At 36.5% G+C, this 25,160-nt stretch overlaps 1 protein-coding gene across 2 annotated transcripts; it reads left to right on the forward strand.

Moving 5' to 3' along the window:
• The first annotated feature begins 18,518 nt into the window (after positions 1-18,518).
• LOC127805957 (rust resistance kinase Lr10-like) lies at positions 18,519-24,941 on the forward strand. Of its 2 annotated transcripts, XM_052342817.1 has the most exons (4): positions 18,519-19,465; positions 19,603-19,638; positions 20,530-21,700; positions 24,361-24,941. In XM_052342817.1, exons 1-3 carry the CDS (start codon positions 18,583-18,585, stop codon positions 21,672-21,674), a joined length of 2,064 nt encoding a protein of 687 aa, XP_052198777.1. In that variant the 5' UTR covers positions 18,519-18,582; the 3' UTR covers positions 21,675-21,700; positions 24,361-24,941. The 2 variants fall into 2 exon arrangements, with proteins under 2 accessions (XP_052198777.1, XP_052198776.1); XM_052342816.1 differs by lacking the exon at positions 24,361-24,941 and having other exon boundaries at positions 20,530-21,856.
• The last annotated feature ends 219 nt before the right edge of the window (positions 24,942-25,160 follow it).

Here is a 25,160-nt window from a genome sequence, read left to right on the forward strand (position 1 = left end):
TATTAATCCTTATCCATTTTGGATTGCAAGTTCCATTAATCCTGATTTATTTTGGATTGCAAGTTCTATTAATCCTTATCCATTTTGGATTGCTAGTTCCATTAATCCTGATCCATTTTGGATTGCAAGTTCGATTAATGCTAATCCATTTTGGATTGCAAGTTCTATTAATCCTTATCCATTTTGGATTGCAAGTTCCATTAATCCTTATCCATTTTGAATTGCAAGTTCTATTAATCCTGATCCATTTTGGATTGCAAGTTCCATTAATGCTGATCCATTTTGGATTGCAAATTCCATTAATTCTGATCCATTTTGGATTACAAGTTCCATTAATCCTTATCCATTTTGGATTGCAAGTTCTATTAATCCTTATCCATTTTGGATTCCAAGTTCTATTAATCCTCATCCATTTTGGATTGCAAGTTCTATTAATCCTCATCCATTTTGGATTGCAAGTTCCATTAATCTGTATCCATTTTGAATTGCAAGTTCTATTACTCTAAGTTCTAATATCTGGATACCTTGTATCATATCTGAATGTATCTAAAGTTCTTCGAGTATGATATCAGGATGGTTTGTTTATACATCCGGAAAGGTCAAGATAATATCCAGATGTCTCGCCTGATATCCGGATGCCTCCCTCAAAAGTTGATTTTTTCATTCGAATAGTCCCCAATTATATCCGAATGCATCAGTGAGATATCCAAATGTGGGGCCTAGCAGCAGTGGTTTATAGCGTGTGTACGTGGAGTCGCTCAAGATAAAAGATGTCTGGGAGTCTGTTGAGTTTATAGTGTTTTCTCAGTTTAGATCTATTTACATTTCAGTTGAGGGATTGTCCCTTAGAGAGAGTTTATGCTTTTCAGTATGTATTAACTCAAAGTTTTTATCCCAGTTGATTGAGATGTTCAGTCATGGTATCAGATTTTAGATTATCAGTTAGTTTATTTCATTATCCCTCGTAGCACCTCTTCTCGGGCAGTTCTAGGAAAAGGGGTGTTATAGTATTGGTATCAGAGCAGTGTTTTGAGGGTCTCCCGTACACACATAGGATATTGGGTAGAGTTAGGACTTCTGTCCGTTAGTTAGATAAGTTGGCCCAATTGGCAGTATTCTAACCCTAAGTGGTGATGCAGAAAGATGAGTAATAGAGGTAGATGACCTCGTACTTGCAGTCAGGTTGCTTCTATGCAAGACAAGGTTCTAGTGTCCACACTAGTCTCGCCAGGAGAGTCTAGTCGCGATCTACGGCAGGGAATGGTCGAGATGTGAGGTATGCTAGTAAGATTGCTGAGGGTGATAGATACCTTAGTTACTAATCAGGTAAGGGAATCACAAGTTCCCCAAGAAGTAGGAGATAGTAAAGGCGATAAGTCAGTCGCTCCAACTGTTCCAGTTGTGGAGATAGATATAGGGAGTCAGCTATTAAAAGATTTCATGGCCTCAAGACCATCAACATTCCATGGAGGCACAGATGCAATAGTAGTTGAGAATTAGATGCTATCGATTGTACAGACGATCGCCGAGTGTGACTTAGTACATTCTTATTTAGAGGTGATGCCAAGAGATGGTGGACGACTGCCTACCAAAGGTTTTATAATCAAGAACCCACATGGGTCGAATTTCAGCAAGTATTCAATGACGCTTATTACCCAGCGTGGGTCAAGGACCAAAAAGTTTTTGAGTTCGTTGACCTGGTGTATGGTACCAAGATAGTAGCCCAAGGTAAGGTAGAGTTTACAGCTTTGACTAGATAGGCCTCAGAGTTGGTGTTCATTGAAGCAAAAAAGGTTGCTAAAGTACGGAGAGGATTGCGAGCTAATATTTGCCACACTTTTGGAGAAGCTCAGAGTGTGGATTATGCCACGGTAGTTCAACAAGCATATGCTATCAAGAGAGATGTTTGAGAATAGTGAGATCGAGGTTCATGATAAAAAGCTATTTGGAGAGTTAGAAATTCTTGATGTTAGGGATTTTGATTTGATCCTTGGTATGGATTAGTTTTCACGACATTATGCAAGAGTCGACTGTTTGCAAAAGATTATTGAATTCGAACTACCCCGACAGCCAGTTCAGATATATAAAGGAGTCAAGCCTATGGCTACAATTCCTATGATCTCAATGATGAAAGTAGAGAAGTTGATGCATGATGGATGTGAAACTTACCTAGCTTTTGTTACCTCAGATGAGGGAAGCAAGAGGAAGTTGTTTGGGGTGCCAGTAGTACGAGATTTCTTAGATATTTTCCTTGATGAATTACCAGGATTACCTCCTCAGAGAGGAGCAGAGTTTACTATTGAGTTATTGCCTAGTATACAGCCTATTTCTAAGGATCCATATCGAATGGCACCTGATAAGCTAAAGGAGTTGAATGCCCAGTTAGAGGAATTAATAGAGAAGGGTTTCATTTGACCCGGATTATCCCTATAAGGCGTTCCAGTATTATTCTTGAGAAAGAAAGATGGATCTTTGAGGTTGTGCTTAGATTATTGCCAGTTGAATCAGGTGATAGTGAAGAATAAGTATCCTTTACCTCGAGTGGATGACTTATTAGACCAGTTGCGAGGAGCTAAGTTATTCTCGAAGAAAGATTTGAGATCGGGATATCACCAGGTGCGAGTCAGAGATGATGATATTCAGAAGACTATTTTCAGGACTCACTAAGGACACTATGAGTTTGTGGTAATGCCATTTGGGTTAATGAATGCTCTAGCTATTTACATGGATTTGATGAATTGAGTTCTACATGAGTACCTAGATTGGTTCATTACTGTCTTCATAGATGATATTCTAGTTACTCACCTAGTGTAGATGAGCATACAAAGCATCTTACTATGGTATTGCAGAGGCTTAAAGAGGAGCAACTATATGCCAAGTTCAGCAAGTGTGAGTTTAGCTCACTTAGATTGGATTTCTAGGCCATGTGGTGTTTGGAGACAGTATTTCAGTGGATCCAGACAAGACTAAAGCAGTTATGGATTGGTCGAGGCCGATGACAGTGAAAGAGATATGTAGTTTTCTAGGTCTTGTAGGCTATTATAGGCAATTCATTGAGAGATTTGTTCATTTATCTTCCCCTATGACTAAGATAATAAGGAAATGAGAGAAGTTGGAATGGAATGACGCGTGTGAACGTGCTTTCTAAGAATTGAAGCAAAAGTTGATTACTGCACCAGTTTTAGCTATACCAAGAAGTGGAGAGAAATATTCCATTTACAGTAAAGCTTCCCATTAGAATTGGGATGCGTATTGATGTAAGAGGGTCAAGTTAATGCTTATGCTTCCAGACAATTGAAGAAACACGAGGTGAACTACCCTACTCATGATTTAGAGTTGACAGCAGCAATATTTGCATTAAAGATATGGAGACACTATTTATATGGTGAGAAGGTTGAGATTTATACAGATCACAAGAGCCTACATTATCTCTTATCCCAGAAAAAATTGAACATGAGGAAAAGACGTTGGGACGAGTTATTTAAGGACTTCGACTGTGAGATTCTATACCATCCAGGAAAGGCTAACGTAGTAGTCGATGCTTTGAGTCAGTGAGGAGCTTCTATGGTTAGGAGGATAGGTCAAGAATGGAAGTTATTGGAGTAATTGGGTGTTTTATCTATTTCAGCTCCAAAGGATAGTACAGTGATGAGTTATGCTTACATGAGAATACAACCCGAGTTATTTGTTTTACTCAAGAACCAACAATCAAAGGATGAGAAGTTGGCGTAGATTTTAGCAGATATTGAGAAATTTTCTCCTTTGGGATATACTCTACGGAGTGATGGTATACTCTTATTCCAGGGACGTATTTGTATACCCGATGATGGAAATCTTAAGTAAGAGATTTTGAGTGAAGCGCACAAGAGTCGTTACATTATTCATCTAGGTGTTGCGAAGATGTACCACGACCTAAAATAGGAGTATTGATGGAGTGGTATGAAGAAAGATGTAGCTAAATATGTTTGGTAGTGTTCAATATGCCAACAAGTTAAAGTGGAACATCAGAAACCCTCAGGTTTATTAGTTCCATTATCTATTCCGGAGTGGAAATGGGATAATGATTGTTATGGATTTTTGCAATGGGTTTACCTAGAATAACTAGGGGCTATGATGCTATATGGGTGATTGTTGATCGTTTGACTAAATCAGCCCATTTTATGCCTATTAAGAAGACTTATCCATTGAGTAGATTTGCCAAAATTTATATTGAGGAGATCGTGAAGTTGCACGGTGTTCCATCCAACATTGTATCAGATCAAGATCCTCATTTTAGTTCTCATTTTTGTGGAGCTTTGCATGATGCATTAGGATCTCAGCTGAAGTTTAGTACATAATTTCATCCACAGACTGATGGTCAATCAGAAAGGACTATTAGGACTCTCGAGAGCATGTTGAGAGCTTATGTTCTAGATTTCCAAGGTAGTTGGGATGAGCATCTACCTTTGGTAGAATTTGCCTACAATAATAGTTTCCATTCAAGTATTTGAAGGTCATTGTGTGAAGCTTTGTATGGGCGACCATGTCGATCGCCGATATGTTGGGAAGAGACTGGAGATAGGGCTTTACTAGGTCCTTAAATTATTGAGCAGACATCAGAAAAGATCCGAGTGATCAAAGCTAGAATGAAAATAGCCCAAGATAGATAGAAGAGCTATGCAGATAAGCAACGTCGAGACCTCGAGTTTGAGGTAAGCAACCATGTTTGGTTGAGAGTCATGCCTATTAAAAGAGTTCGAAGATTTGGCATAACAGAGAATCTTAGTCCCTGTTACATTGGTCCATTTGAGATTTTGAGACGGATAGGGACTTTGGCATATGAGTTAGCTTTGCCACCTTAGTTGTCCCATGTATGTTTATAACGTGTTTCATGTTTCGATGTTGAGGAAGTATGTGCCAGATCCTTAGTATGTGATTGATTTTCAAACTCTTGAAGTTAGAGAAGATGTGTTTTATGACGGGATGCCTACCAGTATTCTAGAATGAAAGAGAAAATTTTGAGGAACCGATAATTTCCTCTCATAAAAGTGAAATGGTAGTGACATTCGTCATAAGAGGCGATGTGAGAATAAGAAGAAGAGATGAGGCGTCTTTACCCCTCGTTGTTAAGTAACCAAGTACGAATTTGGAGGACCAAATTCTTTTAAGAAGGGGAGAAATTGTAACGACCCGTTAGAAGGCCCAGTATTTATTCAAGAATTATTTTATTAATTGTTGAAGTATTTGATTAAGAGATTTTGCCAATTAATTATTCAATGTGGCAATTTAGAGATTTTAAAGGAAAATAATAGTATTTAATTCTTTTTAGTTTTGACGTTTAAGAGAATTTACCAAGGTGGTGATCTAATAATTTTTCTCCCACATTTTATCTTCAGTAGACACCACTCCAACCTTATGAAGTGTTAAAAATAGCAAAAGAGCAGCAAGAATAAATCTTGGAATGGAAATCTCGGAAGAAATCGTACTTCCTTGAATTAATCTATTGAATACTCCATGAGGAGTTTAAATAAACAAGAGATCTTAAAATCTAGGGATTTGAATACAATCAAAAAACTATTAAAAAAATACAACATAGATATAGCTAATCTCCTAATTTTTAGAGGAGTAGATAAGATTCTATCTCCTCCTAGAATTTAGGAAAGATGGAGTTTTATTTTAATCATAGATTAAGGCATTATCTTTGAATATTTCAACACTTCCTCTCAAGTTGGGGAATGGATATCTATCATTCGAATCTTGCATATTAGGTTCTCAAACCTCTTGGCTGCCAAACCTTTTGTGAATATATCAGCTACTTGTTCCTGGGATGAAACATGAGGAATATTGATTATTCCTGCATCCAATTTTTCTTTGATAAAGTGTCGGTCTATTTTAATGTGCTTTGTCCTGTCATGCTGAACTGGATTATGTGCAATACTTATAGCAAATTTGTTATCACAAGACAACTCAATTGCCCCCTGAGTTTTTATCTTCAAGTCCTCTAGGATAATTTTTAGCCACAACAATTCACATATCCCAAGGGCCATAGCCCTAAATTCTGATTCTGCACTTGATCTAGCCACAATGCTCTGTTTCTTACTCTGCCAGGATACTAGATTCCCACCTAGGAATAAACAATATCTTGTGGTTGATCGTCTATCATTGATAGATCCTGCATAATCAGCATCTGTAAAGCCTTTAACATCTAATTCCTTTCCTTTTCTGAACAATAGACCCCTACTTGGATTAGTCTTGAGATATCCAAGTATCTTCATGACAGCTTGCATATGCTCCTCAGTTGGGTTATGCATAAATTGGCTCACAAGACTAACAACAAATGTAATATCGGGTTTAGTATGTGAGAGATATATCAACCGGCCCACTAGCCTTTGATATCTCCCTTTGTCAATTGGTTGACTGTTAGGATTCTACCATAGTTTTCCATTAGGTTCTACTGGGACACTAGATCCCTTGCCTCCTGTAAGCCCTGTTTCAGTGAGTAAATCCAAAACATATTTACGTTGAGATAGAAAGATACCATCCTTAGAGTAGGCTACTTCAATGCTCAGGAAATATTTGAGAATACCACGATCCTTGATTTCAAATTCGTGGGCTATGTTCCTTTTTAGCAGCATTTGTTCCTCCTCATCATCTCCTGTCACGATTATGTCATCCACATATACTAACAATGTTGTAATTTTCCCTTCCCTTGAATGTTTCATGAAGAGCGTATGATCACCTCGGCTTTGATTATATCCTATAGTTTTCATGGCTTTAGAGAACTTGCCAAACCAAGCCCTAGGGGACTGTTTGAGTCCATAAAGAGCTTTCTTGAGCTTGCATACTTTTTCTTTTTCTTGAAATCCCGGAGGCAACTCCATGAAAACTTCCTCTTCTAGGTCTCCATGTAAAAATGCGTTCTTAACATCAAATTGTTGTAGTGTCCATCCAAAAAATGCTGCCAAAGAGATTAGAATTCTTACTGTTGCCATTTTAGCCACTGGTGCAAATGTTTTAAAATAGTCTATGCCATAGGATTGGGTATATCCCTTGGCTACTAACTTTGCCTTGTACCTGTCCAATATTCCATCAGCTTTGTATTTTACATTGAATACCCATTTGCAGCCTACTGGCAAAACTCCTCTTGGCCTTGTTACTATTTCCCAAGTCTGATTTTTCTTTAAGGCTCTCATCTCTTCCATCATGGCTTGCTTCCAATTCTGATCTCTTAGGGCCTCTTCTACTGAATTAGGAATGACAATTGAATCCAAAGATGTTAGGAACCCTTTGTGTTTGTGAGACAGCCGATGGTAGGATAAGAAATTAGTTAAGGGATGTTGGGTACAGCTTCTAACACCCTTCCTAACAGCAATAGGAAGATCTAAATCATCATAACTTGGGTTAGAAGGATTAGAATAGTCTGAAACTGAGAGCTGAGAGTCATTTTCTGCAATAGAAGGTTGTATAAATTCCTTACCTTGACTAGGATCAGATGATGGTGCTTGCTGTGAGTCTAGAACATGCTGTCTTCTTCTTTTGAAAACATAGGGAGATCCCTTGAACCAACCTAAGGGCTGTTGGCTGGACTGAACATTATGAGAAGGGGGAGGAACAATATGCTCACTGTTGTTATTTGGCTAAGATGAGAGAGGTCCAGATTGAGATGAAGGACAAGAAGAGGGCGGAGAGGTAGGAAGCCAAGATGGAGCTTGAAAGATATCTTCCCCAACCCCAACTGTCTGGTCACTACCTAAACACTCCCCTTGGCGACCAGTTTGATGTGAAGGAAAAAAAGGTTGGGTTTCAACAAATGCAACATCCTTGGAAATGTAAAATTTCTTTGTAGTGGGATGATAACATTTGTATCCCTTTTGGGTAGGAGAATATCCTAGGAAAACACACTTTCAGACCCTAGGATCGAGTTTGTCTTTGTTTTGTTTGGGAATATGAACAAAAGAAACACACCCAAAGACCTTTAATGGAAGAGGAGAATGTAGATTGAGGTCTTGGAAATAAGTAGAAAGGAGCTGGAATGGGGTTTGATTGTTTAAGGTTTTTGAGGGTACTCGATTTATTAAATAGGCTGCTGTAAGAGTAGCTTCTCCCTAGAAATTCTTAGGCACTTTACGACGATGTAGGAGACTTCGAGCAACATTAAGAAAGTGTCTCATCTTCCGTTCCGCAACTCCATTTTGTTGTGGAGTATGGACACACGAAGATTCATGAATTAACCCTTCTTGTTGAAAGAATTGGTGCAAGTGATTATTAACATAATCCTTTGCATTATCAGTTCGGAATTTCTGAATTGTGCAATTGAATTCAATGGAGATTAGCTTACAAAAATATGGCAAAATGGTGCTCACTGCAGCCTTATCTTTCATTAAGAAAACCCAAGTCATTCGAGTACAATCATCAATGAATGAAATAAACCATCGGGCCCCCGAACAATTTGGTATTTTAGAGGGTCCCCATAGATTGGAATGAACCAAAAAGAAAGGCTTAGATGACCTCTTATTGCTAGATGGATAGGACACTCGATGATACTTGAAAATAGCACATACCTCACACTGAAATTTACTAAGATCTAGAGATTGAAATAAGGAAGGAAACATGGTTTTTAGAAGGGGAAACGGAGGGTGACCAAGTCTGTAATGTTGCAGCCAAACATGTGCAGTAGAATTAGAAGTAAATTGAGAGAATCCAGCAGCCTTAAAGGATCGGTTTTCAATCAAAGGATACCCTCCCTTTTTCTCCAGATAGTACAGCCCATGTTGTTCCCTAGCTGCACCAATCATCTTCTCGGTCTTCAAGGCCTGAAATTCACACATTAGGAGAGAAATTGGCATGGCAGTTTAGATCATCAGTAAGTTTATGAATGGACACAAGATTGGTAGATAAATTTGGCACATGTAGGACCTGTTTAAGGGTAATACTTGGGCTGAGGGTGACTGTTCCTTAACCTTTAATGGAAACTGAAGTTCCATTAGCAATGGTAATCCGTTTGGAGGTAACAATAGGTTCATAAGTGTCAAAAACCAATGGATTAGGGGTCATGTGATCAATGGCTCCTGAATCTAGGATCCAAATGTCATTCTTATCAGTTTTAAAGGCATTAAGAGATACCAAATGTACATAATTACCTTGTTGGACGAAAGTACAGTTTCCATCATTGATAGTCTTAAGAAGAGCCTTAAGTTTGTTAATTTCCTCACCATCAAGTTGTGCAATCTCAGTACCTGGGGCTGATTCTGCTTTATTAGTTGTTCCTCCTCCTTCGTTTTCTTTGGATGATATGTAGGCTTGCTTTGGTGCTGCCATATTTTTATAACCGCCCATCTTTTTCAGCACAACCTCCTTACCATGAAGTTTGAACAATAATCTCGAGTATGCCTAGGCTTGTTGTAGAAATTATACCAAAGCCCTTCATGATTTTTGTTTGCCTTTGTTTTTCCCATCTTAAATCGTGCTCCATCCTTCTTTGCGGCAGTCATGGCTGATTCTTCTGTTACTCCGTCACTGAGCATGACTCCCCTTCAGTTTTCTTCACTTCTTACCACAGCGAAAACTTCATCGAGAGAGGGTAGCTTCTCCTTACCAAGGATTTGAATCCTTACTTGATCAAACTCAGTATTTAACCCGGCAAGAAATTCAACAATCCTATCTCTCTCAATAATTCGGCTAAGAGTGGTTGCATCATTGCTGCATATCATCTTTATCTCTTGGTATTGATCTAGCTCTAACCAAAGCCCATTCATCTTGTTAAAATACTCGGTAACTGTTAGAGATGCTTGTCGAGTACTATTAATCTTTGTTTTGATATCAAAGATTACCGATACATCCTATACCTTGGAATAAGTCTGCCTAATGGTGTCCCAAATAGCCTTAGCCGAATCTAGGAACATATAATTCTTACTAATCTCGGGTTGCATGGCATTCCACAACCATGACATGATAAGATAGTCCTTAATATCCCATGCCGGAAAAGCTGGATCAGTGGTCTTCGGGGGTGAGGCAGTGAGCTGTCCTAGTTTCCCTCGTCCTTTGAGGAAGGTTCGAACAAAATCTGTAGGAAATATGCATTCCAGGTAATTCTCCACTGCTGGTTCCAAAGAAGTTGCCTGCACTTCCAGTTATACCGGTAATCGAATCCGGTTCTGACTCTCTAGTAACAAGACCGGGATTAACATTCGAGATTGCTGACATCCTTGGTGATTAAGGAATCAAGAGAAGGCAATAAAGGCCTCGGGATGAACATAAGGGATAAGAAACAAGGAATGGAAAAGACCAGAGTGCAATGAAGGCTTGACAAAGGTCTAAGAGCAGAATGAAGGCTCTGATACCATGTTAAAACTAACAAAAGAGCAGCAAGAATAAATCTTGGAATGGAAATCTCAGAAGAAATCGTACTTCCTAGAATTAATCTATTGAATACTCCATGAGGAGTTTAAATAAACAAGAGATCCTAAAATCTAGGGATTTGAATACAATCAAAAAACTATTAAAAAAATACAACAACATAGATATAGCTAATCTCCTAATTTTTAGAGGAGTAGATAAGATTCTATCTCCTCCTAGAATTTAGGAAAGATGGAGCTTTATCTTAATCTATCTTAATCATAGATTAAGGCATTATCTTTGAATATTTCAACATGAAGTATAGTCTTATTTTCTAATTTTATCTTTTCTTGTATGACTGCGCATGCATTCTAATTTCTTATATGTCATTCTCATGTTTCTTTTCAGTTTTGTCATTATACTTTCATGTGTATTTGATTTTCTTAAGTCATTATACTTTATTTATCTGAGAAGAAAAAAGAAATCATTGAAATTTTTTTGGATGTTAGGGTTCTTGATCTATTCCTATTTCTATATCCAACAACTGCTCAACTAATTTGATAACTAAAAAATAGATTCTTTGGATTTGAGTTGTTGTATATGCACAATTTTAGGTAAAGGTTTTCTACTCACGTTGGTGTTGTATGAAAAGTAAGGAGTAGTGTTCTCACTTGGCTCTTATAAGCAAGCATATTATTTTTTTTAATGTAGGAAATAGCTATAAAGGACCTTATATGATCAATCCCACAGTTTTGATGGTATATGGCATTAACAATTCTTGTTCCTATTTCTGCTGCCACAGCTAGTGATTCCTTGAGTCTTCATTCTTAATTGTTTTGGTAGATCTTTATTGTTCTTGTTTAGCCTCCAATTCATTAAATGTTTATCCTAACCTTGTGTTAGGTCCCGAGATTTGACAAGATGAATTCTCAGCCAATTGGCAAGAACCAGCGCAGAAAATAGGGAGAATTTGAGAAGAAAGTAGAGAGAGAGAGAGAAACAAAGAATTATGAAAAATACTTCTTCGATGCCTTTGCAATAGGTTGGATTAGCTTTATATTCTAATCCAATGCAACAGTTAAGTTGGCGCCAACAAGGCTGCCAATTACAAATTCAAAGTACAACTGTGAGCATCTATTTCTAAGTAGCAGCCTGGGGAAATTGAGTAAGCAGATTAGGCAAATACTCCCATGTATTGTTATCCAAGTGGCGGTGAGTCTATCGTACTAACACTTGTGTTAAGGGAGCCCCATGCTTGTAAGTGACCCTTTTGTCCAAAATAAAAGCCAGTTCCACTGTGGGAGATGGATCACAATCAAAGGAAGGCAAAGTAGAACTAACTGGCTGTGCTTCCACTGATTTCTTAAGCTAGGAGACATGAAAAACTGGATGAATTTGAGTATCAGGAGGCACCTGGAGCTTATTAGCTACACTTCCAAACTTATCCACAATAGGGAATGGGCCATAGAATTTAGGACTTAGCTTGGAAATCTGCTCGTGAGTAAGAGCCTGTTGATGGGAGTGTTTCAACTTGAGATAAACCATACCTCCCACCGCAAACTCCCTTTCACTTTGTTTTCGGTCAGCAAACTACTTCATCCTATTTTGAACAGTTGCTAGTTCTTTGCACAGCACCTGTAAAACTTCTCATCGCTGTTGTAAATAGGTGTTAACTGCAGCTACCATTGTAGATTCTAAATCCATGTATGAGATGGATTTGGATTAAGAGACTCCTAGTCCCAATAGGAGAATGTTTTGAGAGTCTTCAAGTTCAATTGGGAGAGGGATTTCAAGTTATAAAAGGAAAGAGATCTAGGACTTTATGTCTATATATAGAGCCCATTAGCTTAGCTTTTCTTCACGCCATGTGAAGAACCAAGAGGCCAAGGGATAGTAGAGGCTTGCTAGAGTCTTCAGGATCGCTCTAGGGTTCGATTAGAGAGTTCTATCAGGCAAGTATTCTTCCTGTAATCCTTTTCATTACAGGTTCATATCAGTTTTTTAGATTATTCCAGTTCTTCATTGAGTTCTCAGATTTTATATCAGTAAGCAGAGACGTATATATATATATATATATGCATATAACAGTGAAGTTATGAGCAAGTTCTATTAATCCTTATCCATTTTGGATTGCAAGTTCCATTAATCCTTATCCATTTTGGATTGCAAGTTCTATTAATCCTTATCCATTTTGGATTGCAAGTTCCATTAATCCTGATCCATTTTGGATTGCAAGTTCATTAATCCTTATCCATTTTGGATTGCAAGTTCATTAATCCTTATCAATTTTGGATTGCAAGTTCCATTAATCCTGATCCATTTTGGATTGCAAGTTCGATTAATCCTAATCCATTTTGGATTGTAAGTTCTATTAATCCTTATCCATTTTGGATTGCAAGTTCCATTAATCCTGATCCATTTTGGATTGCAAGTTCTATTAATCCTTATCCATTTTGGATTGCAAGTTCCATTAATCCTGATTCATTTTGGATTGCAAGTTCGATTAATCCTAATCCATTTTGCATTGTAAGTTCTATTAATCCTTATCCATTTTGGATTGCAAGTTCCATTAATCCTTATCCATTTTGGATTGCAAGTTCCATTAATCCTTATCCATTTTGGATTGCAAGTTCTATTAATCCTCATCCATCAAGTTCTATTAATCCTCATCCATTTTGGATTGCAAGTTCCATTAATCCTTATCCATTTTGAATTGCAAGTTCTATTACTCTAAGTTCTAATATCCGGATACCTTGTATCATATCTGAATGTATCTAAAGTTCTTCGAGTATGATATCCGGATGGTTTGTTTATACATCCGGAAAGGTCAAGATAATATCCGAATGTCTCGCCTGATATCCAGATGCCTCCCTCAAAAGTTGAATTTTTCATTCGAATAGTCCCCAGTTATATCCGAATGCATCAGTGAGATATCCGGATGACCAGAATCATATCCGGATGTCCTAGTTCATATCCACATACATCCTAGCATATTCAAATAGCTTCTGCCTTGAATGTTAGTGTATCCAGATGAGCCTTCTTCATATCCAGATGTCTTTCATCATATTCGGATATCCTTCCTGATATCTGGATGACTTTTCCAGAAATCCAATTTAGCTTCCAGTGAGTCCTAATTCAAGTAATGTATTCAATACCTTCCAACATTGAATTCATAAGCCAGATCATGACAAGTTAATCATACCCATACCCTAAATCATAGTTCATTGAATCTTTGTATTCTAATATAGAGATGAAGATCATATCTTGTTCAGCATTATTATAACATGATCATCATTATTTTGTGAGATTATCTGCATACATTTTGGTATGAGCATGACTTTATATGGAGCACTACATATCGTGTGCTAGCATTTATGTGAGCATTGCATTGCATTATGCGCGCCAGGCGGCTTATCCGCGGGGATCCCATCAGTTTCAGTTTCAACTCAGTTATGAGTTGCTCGCCTGGTGGCAACCAGCGGGCTAGGGGCTTTGCCCACAGTATGTGCTTACAATTTTTATGTATGCAGGTTTCAGATCAGACATGTATGTATTATTAGATTATGTTGGCCTATGAGCCAAAGTTGCATACCTGCATTTAGTTTACAGTTTATGTGTATTACATTTTTTATGAATGCAATCAGACAGTGATTATACAGTACAAGTTCAGTGAGTTATTTATCAGTATCGATATTCTTCGATTCAGCTTTAGTATTCTTTCCAGCTTATTACTTGCTGAGCTTTTGTAGCTCACCTTGTACTCTTCAACCCTCCAGATTCTAGCAGGGGAGTACCAGATGTGGGGCCTAGCAGCAGTGGTTTATAGCGTGTGTACGTGGAGCCGCTCAAGATAAAAGATGTCTGGGAGTCTGTTGAGTTTATAGTGTTTTCTCAGTTTAGATCTATTTTACATTTCAGTTGAGGGATTGTCCCTTAGAGAGAGTTTATGCTTTTCAGTATGTATTAACTCAAAGTTTTTATCCCAGTTGATTGAGATGTTCAGTCATGGTATCAGATTTCAGATTATCAGTTAGTTTATTTCATTATCCCTCGTAGCACCTCTTCTCGGGCAATTCTAGGAAAGGGGGTGTTACATCCTCTAACACATTTTTCATACCATCATTTAATATCATCAAATGCTATATACAACATATCACAAGTGTCAATATGTGCACAATAGACAATATAGATTCCAATTTCCCATATGCAACTAAGAATGAGATTATGAATAAGATATATAGAATAACCAAATAATAAGACATATGAATGCAACAATTACCACCATAATACAATTTACCCACTCACAGTGTAATAGAAGAGGCGGGATTCCCTCAAACGCTTCTCGACTGGGGCGTGCCAAAATCACCTAACAAAATTATCAATCCACATAAGATTTAAATAAATATAAAATTTAAATCTCCTAGGATTTGGGCCAACCCAAATGTTGCCCCAACGACCCAAAGCCCCAAAATAAAACAACCTAGGCCAGCCACATTGCCGACGGCCACCGCTAGCCGAAAATCCCAACAATCAAAACCTACCATTAGAAGCACCTAACAATAGAGGTCAATATATACAAAAATGAGCCAGAACTAATGGTTGGATTGGGGTAGATCTGGTTTTTATATTCTGACCAGATTTGAAAATAAGCTATTTGACGTCGCCGGTAATATTTTCCGACGATCCGAGACCACCATTCAACTCTTTTACCCTCATAGACCAACATACCCAAAAATCATCAAGATCTAACGGTTAGATCTTCGTAGATCTAACTTTTAATTTTTGACCAGATTACAAACCACACTATTATCGCCGCTGGCCGACGTTTTCTGAATATCTGAGACAGCCATTCAACACCCCTAACCCCATTTACTAACATATCCAAAATCTAGCAAAATCTAAAGGCTAGATCTTTGTAGATCTAAGTTCAAACTTTCGGCTAACACACCCAAACGCATATACATACACCTCTCATGAATATATGCTTAAAAGCAAGGCTAAAGAAAATAAAAAACTTACCTTGTTATAGATCGGGGTCGATTTCATAGTGAAAGTGTGGTTGGATTCAAGATCCAACGGTTAGATTTTGCAAAATCAATTGAAAGAGAAAATGAGAGAGAGAGAGAGAGAGAGAGAGAGAGAGAGAGAGAGAGAGCTTGCTGGAATGGAAGAAGAAGGAGAAAGGGGGAGGGGGGGAACCGAAGCCCTAAGGCTTTTATATGGCCTTATGGGCTTGAGTTCTCTTCTTGGGCTTTCTCAAATTAAGGCCCAAAGGTTGGGTTTTACAATATCATTACAAATGCGGAAGCAATAATTGAAACCTGATATGGTACATAATCCAATTTATTTTAATCATAACATAAGAATCTGCACCATAGTTTAACATCATATCTTCAAATGCTAAATACATGGAGACTCGTTTCCCAAGGTAACAACTAGACATCTCAGGTACAATCGAATGATACCTCAAATGTACATTGCCATTTTTCAACTTGACCGAAGCATATCAAGATCTTCGCGAACAAACAAAATACCGGAACCACATGCTAAATCCATTAGACATGTCATCTCGTGCCGTCATATCTCAACCACTTCCTTACCTAAGTTACAAGTCTCAACTGGAATGTTTGAATGTTCCAGGGGCATAAACCAATTAGAAGATTAATCCTCTAGTGAGGGTCTAAAAACAGATACATGAATGCATGATGCAATAACATGAATAATCATATTCCCTAGTGTAACTTCTCTGGCCCACCAGCCTGGCACAGAACCCTAGGCAGAATCCTGACCCTTTTGTAGGATAATCCTGATGTTGTTCCATCAATTGCCCTTGGGGAATTACGGCTACACTAACAATGCGACATCTTAATCCCATGCACGAGTATCAATATGCCAATAATATTGTACCATGTGAAAATCACGACTTTTCATGCAATATGACAAAATGATCATAACTTTCATAAATATCATGCATAATATAAGCAATCATATCATATATAAGCTATTGGGACAAAAGCACTCACCTTTAGCACAAAGTTCAAAATATCTCAAAAAATGCGCATTGCCTCAATTTGCGTGCCTAACCTCAAATAACTGCACTTATACCCAACCTTGAGTCTCAATGATCCCTTTACAATCATTAATATAAAACAACCTTAGTTTTGAAGGGTAGAACCACTCACTTAAACTAACTATCATATGCCAACATCATTTATATGAAACAACTTAAGTTCTGGAGGGTAGAACCGCTCACTTGAACTAACTAAACATTAATATGAAACCAAATCAAACTTTTGGGATAAAATCATTTAGCTTGACTTAGTCTCTCAGGTTTCCTCGATATGCAGGCTTTAATCTCGAAATACGTGCCCGAATAATTTACTTGCCTTGGCATGCTCCTTTAGCCTCAAATAAATTCCTAGAATTTTCTAGAATTTTTCTCTATTTTTTTCTTATTTTCTTCTTTCTTTTTCCTTTTTTTCTTTTCTTTATTCTCCTTCTTCTTCCCTCTCATTCTCATTCTCCATCGTGCCTCTCCTGTAACTCCTAAGCTAGCCATGCCTTTGTGCACCTGTGCTGCCGCACGCACTTACAGCTCCGCCATCGGCCATCGCCACCGCCGGCCGACACCGCTAGACCCACCGCGTCGCCCCAGAATGTTGCGAGCTCGCTGCCAGTGTCGGCCTCCCCTATGCGTGCTGCTGCTACCATAGCTGACCGTTGTTGCTGCATCACCCAGCCATCATCGTGCCCGCCAATTGCAGCTTGTAGCGACCTCACCAATCGCCCACCACAGTAGCTGCTCCGCCCTGTTTCAGCTTCGGCCCACACTGTTCTACCTTCCGTCTGCGCTGCCATGGCTGCTACTTGAGGCCATAGTTGCTGTCTGCCCATGGCGGCCAGTTCTGGCCGCTTCCAGCCATCCTCGCAATTGCCTCTGGCCTCCAGCTTCGTCTCCCAGCTTCTCTCTCAACCTTTCGGCCATTGCTTGTCCAGCTTCAGCCTCCCTCTCCGCCATTGCTCTGTCGACCACTTCTCTTCTTTACTTTTCCATTTCTTCTTCAATCTCTTTCTCTATAAATCAATCTCTTTCTCTATTTATAGAGAACCCATCGAATCTCCACCGCCTCATCTGCCTTGGTCATTACTCTTTCCTCCCACTTGCATCAAAACTTATCCATGAAACTTGCTAGGAAACTTCGCAGAAGCCAACCACTATGCAGACATGCACACATACAGCATCAGGAGCTTCCTTCTGCCCCATCACGCATGCATATATATATATATATAATATTTATCTCACATTTAATCCCCATAATTCATCAAATTACGCTTGGGTAATTCCCTTAATACAATTATACTCTTAAACATCAAATTAATTTGTATTTCAATATTTAAAATGTAAAATTAATAATCCAAGATTACTTGATAAGGATGATTTCGCTCTAGTGTCATCACCGGGCTATTGATTCATCCTGAAACTACCTTAAGGTCGATCCTTACAAAAAATCGAAGCCTTTTCAAAGTTTCGTTTATTTCTCGAAAGTCTCATACAATCATTTGATTTTTCAGTCTAAATCATAGCTACATTTTAGTTGTAGTAAAAACTGAGTCTGATCCAATTTCTTTCGATGTCATAAATCATGCCTTGAAACGTTCGTTAATACCATATCATTTTCTTTAAGTATTTCGACTCTAAGGCACTCCCTATGGTTAATTTGGTCTCTTTTTCAAACTATTTAAATATCAATTTTTTTAAAATTTTATTTTTTTAATAAAATATTTATTCTTAAATAATCTAAATTTCTTGGTGAACCAGCCAAGCCAGCTTGGAAGACAAAGGGTTGGGGGCTGTGCAACGTGCAACCACAACAGTTTCTGAATATGAACAATATCACAAATATAAGATGAATCTGATTCTAATATAAATAATATCACAAATACAAGTTGCACTACGAGTTTCTGAATATTTTAAAATAACAAATTTTCAATGCTCTTTATGTATAATTAATAATTATAAATTTTCAGAGCATGATGATGTGTAATCTTACGTGTGAAAGGGGATGTTATATAACCACACTTGAATAGAGCTCTAAATTATAAATAATTTATCACCATATTATATAATAATTAATATAAAATTAAAATTTTCAATATAAAATTAATAAGGATTGGACATGAGTTGGAAAATTAGGAGACCTTGCCGTTCGGTTTGGGATTGGAAAATTATTGGACGCGTTACAGTCTGTGCAACATATAACAAAGTCTATGGAGTCAACAGCCGTGTTTGAACAGGTTAATCTCATTAGGAGAATGATTAACAGGTTCTTGTTCTCCTCCTCTTTGTTATCATTTTCTTTGCTTAGCTGCTTGGTCATCCAGAAAATCCAGATGGCTGTTCCATCATTATTCTTTCTTTGTTTGGGCTTGTATTCTTTCTGTGTTTCTGCACAAGGATATAGCAACGGCAACATCAAGATCAGCTGCCCCAACTCCTTTGGCTGTGGAAAATTCGGACCTCTGTATTTTCCGTTGACTACTGAGATCTATTCCCAGTGTGGCCTCTACACGGTGTTCTGCAATGGAGACGATCAGCTTCCTGACGTATATATCTTTGATCCAAGTGAACACTTTTATCTCAGAAACGTAACTGAAATCTCATCCCATTCCAACGGTAGGAGCAGGATTAAACTCAATGACACAAGCTTCAAAGCTGATTTAGATACCAGAAATTGCAGTGCCTTGAGGAATTTGACTTTACCCAACTCTGCTTCTCTTTCATTCTCCATCCCTCACAATCTCACCCTCTTCCAATGCAACAGAAGCTCCTTTGCATCTAGCTCTCCCACCGATAATCTCTATTTCAACTACACAGGCTGCGATGATCATAACTATATTTACTACTACAAGTATCCACCACAGCCTGATAATGTTTCTTATTCTCAAGCTCAACTTTTTCATGGCTGCTCCCTGATTCAGCTGCCTTTAAGTTCGGACGAATTTGAACCTGTCGATGTTGGCAACCTATTCGAACTACTGACTGCTAGCTATTACATCGAATTGCAAGCGTCCGAGGATTGCCTAAAATGTCACCGGAGAGGAGGCCAATGTCAGGAGATCAACCAAAAATTTCACTGCACGGCCAAAACAGGTATCCTTTGCCGCATCTAAACATCAAATTTCATGGTATCAAGCTGCTGTCGTTCATAGACAGAACTTATCCATTCTATTTTCGAGGTTTTAGAATGTGAAATTCAATTTCATTCATTAACCTGCTGTTTATTGCAGGAGGGGCAAACGTCAAACTGATCATCATCCTTACAGGTAAGAACCTTCTAAACTGACTTGTCTGTTCCCAAACCACTTTTGATTTTCCATTTTTAAAGCTTTCCATCCACAGTCTTAGTCATCCGAGTAATCATTCTGTTTCTGCGCTGCTTCTATATGGCTTAGCTTATTTTTTGCTAGGAAAGATTATAAACTCAGTTAAATTGTTGTATTATTTAGTTAACAAAGTTGGAGAGACTTATAAGTTACCCCATCTTATAAGAATTTTCAACAATTTTTCTTAAAAGTTGGGATTCTTAGCTTTGTTTTCAATAGCTTATAAAATGTTTAAAAAATCTATAATTGATCAAATAAAAAAAAATCAAAATTCATTCCTCAAAATTTAAAATGTACAACAAAAAGACCTTAAGAGGATAAAACCTCTAGCACTTATGAGCTACCATAATTTGAACAATAGGGTATTCCCTCTTACCCATTGGATTCATTATCCATACATAAAAAAGGAAGAAATTATATCTATTAATATAATAGTATATTTTTGGAGTTTAGTCTTTAAATATCTTGAACTTGAAAAGGCAACAAACAATTTCCTCTTTACATTGTTTGAATTTTTCTATTACTTCTTTACATTGTTTGAAACAAAAATAAATGGTAAAAAGTTTTAATATATTATAAATGAAAACAAACAATTAAACTCATTTTGTTTTTGTTTTCAAAACAATGAGTATAAAAAATAAAAAATCAAAAATCAAAACTAGCAAGCTACAAACCGAACCTAAAGTCAATTTAAATGTTATTTCTATGTATTGGTGTAGGTGGATATATGCTTTACTCAAAAGTTGCATGCATGTACACCCTATATAAATTTGAAATTTTATATTTCTGATATTTTCTGCTTGCTATTTCATCTTGAACGCTTGATTACAGGTACAGGTATTGGAACTATTGCATTAGTGGCCATAATATTCTCCTTCTACTATACCGAATGGAAACATTTGTTAAAAAAAATTCTCTGTTTTGCAAATCTTGGGAAAATATATGATCAAAATGTTGAGACTTTTCTAAAGAGCTTTGGTTCTCTTGTCCCTAAAAAATATAGCTACTTGGAGATTAAGAAAATCACCAACTCTTTCAAAAATAAACTTGGTGAAGGAGGCTTTGGTGGTGTTTATAAAGGAAAGTTACATGATGGGCACTTTGTGGCAGTGAAACTTTTGAAGGAATCAAAAGGTGAAGGAGAACAATTTATTAATGAGGTTGCAAGTATAAGTCGGACATCTCATGTTAATATTGTGAGTCTATTGGGTTTCTGTTATGAGAGTGGGAAAAGGGCTCTAATTTTTGAGTTCATGGCTAATGGATCTCTCGACAAATTTATATACGATAAAAATATGCCAAAAGAACATGAATTGGGTTTGGAACAATTATATAAGATTGTTGTTGGTGTTGCTAAAGGGTTAGAGTACCTCCATTTAGGTTGTAAGACAAGGATTTTGCACTTTGATATAAAGCCTCACAATATTCTTCTAGACGAAAATTTTTGTCCCAAAATATCTGATTTCGGACTTGCTAAACAATGTCTTCCCAAGCAAAGTATTATTTCATTGTTTGGAACAAGAGGGACGATTGGATATATTGCCCCTGAGCTATTTTCAAGACACTACGGCGGAATTTCTTATAAAGTAGATGTTTATAGCTATGGGATGATGATTTTGGATATGGTTGTGGGGAGAGAAAACTGGAATGATTCAGTCGTTGATTGTAGTAGTGATATGTATTTTCCAAATTGGATATACAAACATCTTGAAAAGGAACAAGAAATTGGGCTTCATTGTATTACAAGTGAAGAAGAAAATGAAAAAGCAAGAAAGATGATAATAGTTAGCTTGTGGTGCATACAAACCGATCCCTCAAATCGTCCATCAATGACAAAAGTGTTGGAAATGTTGGAAGGAAGTCTACATTCATTACATGTCCCACCCAAACCTCTTTTGTTTTCTATTAATGGACCGGTAATTACACATTGTCCAACCACAGATGGCATCACATTTTGTTCATCCAATATGAGTTGAGGATGCCGAATTCCTTGAAAAGAAAGGTATAAAAATATTCACCCATGTAAGTTTTAGAAGTTTTTATTGATTACTGGGTTAGTAATAGAAACTTCAATTATTACAATGATTTGTAACTTAAGCAAATAATGTAAATTATATGTTGATGATCATCTATGAAAAAAGAAAAAAGAACTTAGCAACTGCTTATTCTTATAAAGATGATATATTGAGGTAGTTGTGTTTTTATAAATATTTTTTGATAGATATTATGATAGCTTTTTAATGCAGTGTAATATTAAGTCCAAGGTTAAATGATGTGCTTCGTGTATATAAAACTCTACTTAGATAATTTATTTTATAATTCTCTTAAGAATTGGAAGGACAACATGGTGGGAAGGAGTTGGGTTTTACTCCTTAACTTTAATACCCCAACACCCACCTTGTCTCGTGCTCCATGCTCAGAGTTGGGTTATACTTTTGCTATATTAGAAATTTTTTAAGATTACGCTTAAACCCCTTATCTTTATTCCTTCTTTCATATAGGTCTTTATTGGTTTGTGGTTGAAATTCAAAGAGTGTCACTAGGCCCCCTTTTAAGTTTGGTTCTTAATTTCATCTCGCAGAGTTCTAAGTACACTCGTACCCTAGTAATCTTTGAAATATCACACTACAACCCTATTTTCTTATAAGTCTTGCATTTATACTCTCAAATTTTTTTTCAAAATGTCCTTATTTAGGTTTTAATTTTTGGAAAATTATCAAAGTACACTTGTTATAGTCTTTGACAAGATTATTAATAAACCCTTTATCCTTATTTATTTGAATTTCCTATTTCTTTATAATTTTTTTAAAAAAAAATTTAGATATTACAATTTTGTTATGGAGACCACGAAATAATTACATGGTGATGAATTACACGTGTTTCATAAAATTTATTGAATTTTTAATGTTCATTCATCTCTTTTATTGAACATCAAAGATTTAACCACATGGACACTTTTCCTTGTTACCAAGAGCCTTGGAATTCTTAAAGGCTAAAATCATGAGTAAACTCGTACGATTTTACGAGTTTACATATCATGAGACATAAAACGAGTCAACTTACTTGTATGATTGGGCTTTTATTGAATCAAACTTGATTCATGAGTTTACCAGTTCAAGTTTATGAGTTTACCGAGTCCAAGTTTATGAGTTTACTAGTCCGACTTTATGAGTGTACCATATATATATGTATTTGTACATTTTTATTTGTGATGTTATCTACATGTACAAATAGGTGCAGATTCAAAGAATTAATCTTAAATATGCCACAATTAGATTATGGGTGAGTCTAATTTTATATTAAGATTGATGATTAACAAGAAACAAATATACCTCTTTAGTATTGGCAACTTAATTAGTGTAATGATATAATGTAGAAGTTTTACAATATTTGTTTTTTTTTATGACTTTGTATTTTTATTTATATTTAACAATATTTGTTGTTGATGATGATAATGTTTGTTGTTTGGAATTTTGATTAAGGATGGATGAATGATGAATTGGTATTTTTATTTATATTTAACAATATTTGTTGCTGATGATGATAATGTTTGTTGTTTGGAATTTTGATTAAGGATGGATGAATGATGAATTGATAATAAATAATGAACTTAATATTTAGAAATTTCATATTATTTAGTTTTTTTGAAATTGATGATGAAATAATTTTGAAATAGGTACATATATTTCATTTATAATAAAGAATATGTCATTATAAATATATATTTACATAAATTAAAGGGTATTTTTAATTATACATAAAATCTTATGATTTTACGATTTGATTTTACAATAAGATTTTATGAACGCTCTTATGATTTCACTTAAAATCTCTATTTTAACAACCTTGGCATCCGACTTGTTGTATCATATTTTTTGGTATATGAGAAAAAGTGTTTGTTGTGAAATTTGTCTTTGAAGAGAATCATATTTCGAAATAGGTTGTCATATTTCGAAACAATGCATAAAGAGTTTTTTAGGCGTGAAAGCTTGTATGTTTGAAAGAATCCAAATGCTTGTATGATGTTTCGAAACCAAGTGTCCATGTTTCAAAACACTGTTCTTATAGGTTTCATTGTTTGCTAAATCTGCATATCATGTTTCGAAACCTTTACTGAAGTTAAGAAGCATGTTTCAAAACCTACCCTATCATGTTTCGAAACCTAAGTCTCTGCCTGCAGAACATTCAATCGTTTATAAGTTACTTAATGTTTTGAAAGAAATTTTTTTTTAAGAATGTTTTGAAACCTCTCATCTATGTTTCGAAACCTCTGCTTGTGTGTCAGTATAATATTTTCAAAACAAGGCAGCATGGGAGCTGAATACTTATTTAGTAAAAAAGGCTTTAAATTCATTTTAAAATGATTTCTCCATGCCCTGTAAATTGATTTATTAAATAGTTGAGTGGAGACCTATTTTATATTCTAATGACCATGAGATACCTTAAGAATCTTGTCTCCCACTTGTCTGTGTCTCTAAGTGCTTTGTCCAGCTGGAAGCTGTGATGTTTCAAAACTTGAGAATCATGTTTCGAAACCTTGATCTAGTTCTATGATGTTTCGAAATACAGTATGTATGTTTCAAAACCTACTTTCTTGAATTTGTCTGTAATGGCTATTTTAAGTCAGAACGTTGTTTCTCAACATATATATATATATAGCAGGTCTTTAAAGATGAAAGGTGGTACAACAATACTCAAGATAAGAAAGAGCCAGCACTTATCTATCTATATTCAAAAGAGACACAAGTTACACTCATAAGCACATGTGAACGAAAACAGTTGAGAAGGGTTTCAACGAAAATCCTTTGTATCCATCTTCAAGTGTGCTGTGTGAAGTGAAAAAGGAGAAGCAAGCTAAAGCATTCTTTCATCGTTACTCTCCAACTTTAAAACCAAAGAGGTTTGTAACAGCCGTGTTTTGGTCGTTTTTCATTACGAAAATCCATTGGGCTGTAAGAGGTAAACCTTATTTATCTCGTTTAAAGTGTAAAGTTTGAGTTGAGCCTAAAACTCACAAGTTATAAGGTTTGAGTTTATCCCAAAAAAGCTCATTGTGGTAAAGGTTTGAGTTAAGCCATAAAAACTCACCTTGTAAGGTTTTAGGATGAACCGTGGTAAAACCCTTGGCGTGTTGATCACTAAGTGAAAAGTGATTGTGGTTGAAAATCCTTCAAGTGGGTAAGCTTGAAGGTAGTGGAGTAGGCAGGTGCCAAACCACTATAAATCTCGTGTGCTCGTATCTTGATCATTTTACTGATTTATTGGTGCTATCTGTGTAGTCAAAAGAATTGTTTTTCAAAAGTAAAAGAAGTTTCAAAATAAGAAAAACAGAGAACAAGGTTTTGAAACATACTACAGTTGGTTTCGAAACACACCTTTTAGTAAGTAAAATTTCGAAACATATTCACCTGTGTTTCGAAACATACTTAACAAAGAGGTTAGTTTCGAAACATACTTCTTCA

The sequence above is a fragment of the Diospyros lotus genome, chromosome 7 (assembly GCF_014633365.1).
Source record: "Diospyros lotus cultivar Yz01 chromosome 7, ASM1463336v1, whole genome shotgun sequence".
Lineage (NCBI taxonomy): Eukaryota > Viridiplantae > Streptophyta > Magnoliopsida > Ericales > Ebenaceae > Diospyros > Diospyros lotus.

Bases quoted from the DNA above. Each gene is read 5' to 3' on its own strand.
- LOC127805957 (XM_052342817.1), top strand. From the start codon at position 18,583: ATGGAGTCAACAGCCGTGTTTGAACAGGTTAATCTCATTAGGAGAATG. The intron at 19,466-19,602 runs GTATCCTTTGCC...TGTTTATTGCAG, and splicing joins TCACTGCACGGCCAAAACAG to GAGGGGCAAACGTCAAACTG. The intron at 19,639-20,529 runs GTAAGAACCTTC...GCTTGATTACAG, and splicing joins ACTGATCATCATCCTTACAG to GTACAGGTATTGGAACTATT.